General features: G+C 52.5%; 1 protein-coding gene across 2 annotated transcripts in view; it reads right to left on the reverse strand.

Annotated features, from left to right (window-relative positions):
• The window catches only part of RHPN2 (rhophilin Rho GTPase binding protein 2), a 64,107-nt gene extending 62,249 nt beyond the window's left edge, over window positions 1-1,858 (reverse strand). For both annotated transcript variants that reach the window (XM_078063462.1, XM_078063461.1), the window contains exon 1: window positions 1,743-1,858. In XM_078063462.1, coding sequence (XP_077919588.1) covers window positions 1,743-1,811 — 69 coding nt within the window. In that variant the 5' untranslated portion in view covers window positions 1,812-1,858. The remainder of the gene's footprint in view (window positions 1-1,742) is intronic.
• Between the last annotated feature and the right edge of the window lie 4,142 nt (window positions 1,859-6,000).

The raw sequence follows: 6,000 nt of genomic DNA on the forward strand, positions 1-6,000 counted from the left end.
TATTTTGCACCCACAATTCTCCTACTGACCACCAGAGAAACTGCATCTAAAAACACCCAACCTTGCATCCTTTCCCAGCTCCCCTGCCAACCGGGCCATCCCCTCTCTTTCCTGTGCTCATCCTCCCCTGGAAAACCTGTTCTGGAAGACTTGGGGATGGAACCCTCACAGGTGTTCCCCTCCCTCTGTCATTTGCCCCAAATGCTGCTGTGGGTCCAGACTTCCACCTGTTGAGAGAATAAACGATTCGGGGAGAAAATGAAGTCCCAGGAAGAGACAGCAACTTGCTGAAGGCTACACAGGAATTTTGTCAGGGTGGCAGTCAGGTTCTGGGGCCTTAGGACCAAGATCTAGGGATTCCCAGGCCCCACCTCCTTCTGCAATTCCACGGCCTGTGATCCTCTGTCCCAAATGCCACACATAATTAGAAGTTATAATCCTGTAATTCCATGATGACATCTTTGAACTTAAATATACTTTAAAACTACTTTTTTTTTTTTTAATGCTAAAAGCAATTTAACCAAAAAGAATTTTTCCCACTCTAACCTCACCTGTTTCTAGTTCCCCTCCTGTCCTGCCCATCCCCTGGGGCCACTGCTCCTCACCAAAGAGGAAAAGCCCAAAGGCTGTGTCAGGTGGAAGAAGGAAAGATTCCAAGTTCATTTGCCGACTGGATCGTTAGGCTTTTAACAATTAAGGATTGTCTTGTGGGAAACAGTTTCACTTCCCTATTTATAATTAGGCACTCCGCCTGCTGTCCTATAAGTTATAAAAACAAAACAAAACAAAAACACAACAATCTCTCAACCTACCCAGTCAAAGCTGGCCAACCGCCAAAGGCTATTTTTAGACTCGCTAGAACCTCCAAGAAGGCAGGGTGGAAAGTGTCACCGTGTCTCTGGGTTCGAAAGCACCTTTGTACTGCAGGCCTGGCCACCTGCGGGCATCTCCGCGCCCCCACCCTGCGGGCTGTGGTCGCTTTTGAGGGACTGGGCTGCCGGACTGTTATCCCAGGGCGGGTGGCGCGGGATGTGCCGAGGGAGGCAAGGACGTACCAATCTCCCGCGGAGCCCGCACTCTTTGCGGGTCTCTCCAACAAACAGATAAATCCGCTCTGGCATAAAATGAGCAGGGGCGAGGCCGCGCCCTCAAGTCTGCTGCGCGTACTCCCTCCCAGGCGACTCGGGGCAGAAAAGGGGGCAACGCCCGAGGTCACCTCCCACCGACAAATCTCCCCTGCCTTCTAAAAGTCGAAGAAGCGGACACTGGAAGCGTCTGGAGGCTAGAGGAGAACGCCAAGCCACCTGGAGTGATCCCACTATCTCCACCCGCGCCCCGACCAGCGCTCGGGTTCAAGGTGGGCTCCGGTCCCAACATGCCGCAAGGCCGCGCGGGAGCCCCCAAAACTAGGCATTGATCCCTTCCCCAGTCGCGCGGGATCGCCGGCTGGGGCGGCCACGGGCACCCCTCCTTGCCCCCAGCCTCTGCCGCCACCTGCGCGGGGCAGCCCCAGGCACCCTTCCCCGCCCCCAGCCCCGGAAGCCACCTGCACTGTGCCTGCGGGTTCGAAGCCGCCGGAGCCCTCACCCGGAGCCTCTGCCCCGCCCGCCCCAGGCCAGTGCGCCCCCTCCCCCTCCGGGCCTGGTCGACCCCGGCCGCGCGCTCCCGCAGCCCCCTCCGCAGCCTGGGTGCAGGAGGTCTGGAGCTCTCCGTAGGCAGCCCGCCCACCCGAGGGCACCCACCTTCCGAAAGTAGCCGTCGCTCTCTTTTTCCAGCGGCTGGGGGGCCGCGGGTAGCAGCGCGTCGGTCATGCTTGCGGTGCGGACGCGGAGGGCGGACTAAGTAAGGCTCTTCAGCGCGTCGGCCCGGGAGGGCGCCGGGATCCGCCCCCGTCCCGCCCCACCCGCGCGGCGGCCCCTCCAGCCCCGCCCCGGGGCAGGCCCCGAGCCCTGGAGTCCCAGCCGGGTCCGCCGAGACCACGCCCCTGGCCCCGCCCCGGCTCCGGATTGGCCGGGCGGAGCCGCGCTCCAGGTCCGAGGCTCGCCGCGGGGAGAACTGGGGCCCCTGGGCGCCTCGCTCGCTTTCTCCGAGCCTCGCGGCCCTAATCTGGACTTCGATACTGTGTCAGTCCTGCGGCGCAGAGGCGGGCCGGGGGGTCTCCGAGGCCGCAGCAAGGCCGGAGCTAGGAACCCGGCGTCTTGTCTGGGGCCCCGGGGGTAAACGCGGTGCGCCGGGATGAAGTCGTGGCACCTCCCTGAAGGAGCACGGACACCGCGGGGACGGTGACCAAACCCGACGCCACGTAGAGGGCGCGGCGGGAGTGCTGGACCCTGAGCCGAGCGGTCAGGAACAGCTTCCGCCTCGGGGGGACCCGGGACCGAGTCGGGGACGGGGAGGAAGAGTTCGTTGCGCCCCTGCGGGCCTTAGCTGGGTGACTCAGACCTTTTGGCGTGGCGGTCAACCCCATTATTCCCCCACCCTCGCTGCAGAGAGTAGGCAGATTCACTGGGGGTCGCGGACCGCGCTGGGGGATCCCCAGAGTCTTGTGCCGCAGAGACTGGATGTCCTCGAGTGCCTTTAACTACCACTGCAAACCTCAGTTTTCTCAGCTGCAAAATGGGGTCAGATCGTGCTCTCTCGAACTGGCCGAAGGTATTGCGACGAAAGTGCATATTAAAGCCCTTAGGCTGGGGTGTAGATGCGCCTAGCTTAGGAGTGAAAGGGGGACGCCTGGGTTCACACCACCCTCTCACCAACCCACCCCTCGTTGACCCGTGGACTCCGGGTCCAGATGCCTGGCGAACACAGTGCCCAGAACCTGAGGCCGGAGCCGGAAGCCCCCGCCATCCGCCCGCGGGGCCACGCCCCTCTGCGCTGAGGTCTTGCAGTCCCTAACCCCCTCCCCCAACCGAGGGACACTTTTGCGCAGTTGGTACTGTGTTTGGCCGTCGCGGTAGATGCAGCAGGTAGAATGGAACACAATCTGCTTTCAAAACAAGCCAACCATTTCCTTCTCTTCAAAAAAACGGGGGGGTGGGGGCGGCGGAGAGGAAGGGGGCGAAGTGTGTGCATCAGGGGTTGTTCAAGAGTTTTAAAATAAATAGTGGCAACAACCAAGGACAAACGATCGAGTAAATGTAAAACAAAAACAAAAACAAAACAAAAGAAACCAACCACGCAAACAAAAAACCAAAAGAACCTCTAAAACAAAAAAACCCTCCTCATCACTGCCTGCAGACTCTGAGATGCAGCACAAGAAAAGGCCCGTCCAGAAAGGACTGTTTTAATTCTAAGAACCTGAAGAGTCCTAACCAGCTCAGGGCCAGGACAGGTGTTTGGGACAGGTGTTTGGGAAACTGATGCAAAAACTCCCTGTCTCTCTTAAGGTCAGAAATTGACTATTAAACTAATAGCATATGTCGGTCATCCTGTAATAAATCCATTGCCCTGGAAACACACCAGGCTGGTGCTGGGAGTTTAAAAACTGTCTCTCTTGTTTCAGAGATCCTAGGGTGGCAGGTCACTCTCTTCTATCTGTACTATTACTACTACCGATAATAAAGTTAATAACAGAATCTCTGCTCTAGCCATTGAAAGTTCATAGAGATTGTGTTTCATTCTCATGACCCTCCGGCAAATAAAAGGATTAAATAATCTCCATTTGACCCAGGAGAAGACCAAGTCTCAGAGAGTCAAGTGAGCAAGGGCATAGTCCCTGTTAGTGGCTAAGATCAAAAGGTTTTGGTTCAATGACTTCAGTCATTCCCTATCACCTTAGATTTTTGTCATCTCCTACCACCTTGAAGCTCCATTTGCCTTTAGAATTTGTCACATTATGTGCCACTTGCACTATTACTGACTTAATAGTCTTCCTTAAAATTACTCACATTATTTAAACAAACTTTATTTGAAAAGACAACCATGTCGGGACACCTGGGTGGCTCAGTCGGTTAAGCATCTGATTTCTGTTCAGGTCATGATCTCAGGGTCCTGGGATGGAGCCCCACATGGGCTTCCGTGCTCAGCGGGAAGTCTGCTTCTCCCTCTCCCTCTGCTTCTCCCCCTGCTTGCTTGCTCTTTCTCTCTCAAATAAATAAATAAATAAAATCTTTAAAAAAAAAAGTGAATCCAGGGCCTCGTGGGTGGCTCACTCAGTTAAGCGCTGGACTCTTGGTTTCCGCTCAGGTCCTGATCTGCCCACTCAGGTCATGATCTCTAGATCACCAGGAATGAGCCCTGGGTGGGATTACTCGCTGAGGTGGAACCTTCTTGGGATTCTCTTTCTCCCTCTCTCCCTTCCCTCTCCCCTCACAGGTGTGCACTCTCTAAAAAAAAAAAAAAGTGAATACAGTGAAAACCAAAATCTGTTATTTAATATAGCCTGACACCATTGCCTTCCTGAGCTGCTTTTTTGATTAAAAAGGAAGAAAAAGAGAAAGAGGCATAATGTTAAAAACACACCAGCCCACCCTCACGCTGTCTCCCGGCATCCTCAGAGGAAAAGGAGCACTTTCCTGTGAGTCCCAGCAGGCCACGTGAGCCATCTGAGAGTCACTCCTTGGGGCTGTGCACATCAGACATCTCTAGCATTCTCATGGCTCATTGCAGGGGGGCCCATGGCCTGAACCCCATATCTCTGATCCCACTATGATCAGGGAATGAGAACTGTTGTTGCTGACCCAGCAGGAGAGTAACATCTAGCCTTCTATTTGTCACCCCTACTGGTGGTATGCATGACAAGAACTGCCAAAGAGTCCCTGCGCTCCTAACAAAAAAAGCTGGGGGGGGGTAATTTCTGAGGTAGACAAAATGTTAAAATCTGAACTGCAAACAACTGTTTTTGTCAAGCCAGTGGTTGACTGTCCAGGGACCCAGTTCCTCCAAGTAAAACACAAATCCCACCACCTAGTACCTGCTTGTTGACAAAGGAGCATTAGCTTCTCTGATATATATCTCCTCTTGGAGAATCCTATGAAATTTGCCAAATTTAAAGAAGAAATTACAAGTAATCCTTACATGACTAAAATTCATTGTAAACTATAGACCAGATTTTGCAATTTTTATTTAAAAATTCTTAGAAACTGAAGCCATATGGTGCCATGGAAATATACCAACTACAGAGGCCACATCAGGCTTGGCAGGCTCTGCCACTGAGTCACCTTGGCCAGATCCTTTAACCCCCTTGCGGCTTCAGTTTCCCCAGCCATAAACTATGGTCTTACACACAGCCGTTGTTTATTGCATACTTACTCTATCCCGGGCACTGTGTTACGCACTTTGTGTACATGATCTCCGTTGGTCCTCCCACAACCCTAGAAATGGGTACTTTACCATCCCCATTTTACAGAGGAAGAAGCTGAGGCTCAGAGGTCATCAGCCTGGTAAGCTAGACTGTCTGGTGCTCTATCATACACAATGCTACATTACACTGTTCCTGTGATTATTTAACAGGAAGGCTACTTTGGCATACTGAGAAGTGATTAAGGATTAAAATAAATGAGCGACAGATGGCAAAAAATGCCAGATATTCATGATAATGTGGAGCAACCAGAATCTCATACATTGTGGGAGTATAAATCCTTAGGACTACTTCGGAAAACTGGCATTTTCTAAATATATCTAAAGCAAATATATGCCTAACTTGCGATCCAGCAATTCCAACTCTAGGTAGATAACTCATAGAAATGCATGCATGTGTTGTGTTCACTGTAAAACATGTTCAAAAATGTTCACAGCTGCACTTTTCTTTTTTCTTTTTAATTTTATTTATTCATGAGAGATAGAGAGAGAGGCAAAGGGAGAAGCAGGCTCCCTGCTCCGATGCGGGACTCAATCCCAGGACCCCGGGATCACGACCTGAGCTGAAGGCAGATGCTCAACCGACTGAGACACCCAGACACCCTGCACTTTTCAAAATAGCCCTTAATTAGAAACTACTTACATGCCCATCAACGGTAGAATGGGTAATTGTGGCATACTCACATAATGAAAAATTTTACA

The sequence above is a fragment of the Halichoerus grypus genome, chromosome 15, assembly GCF_964656455.1.
Source record: "Halichoerus grypus chromosome 15, mHalGry1.hap1.1, whole genome shotgun sequence".
Classification (NCBI taxonomy): Eukaryota; Metazoa; Chordata; class Mammalia; order Carnivora; family Phocidae; genus Halichoerus; species Halichoerus grypus.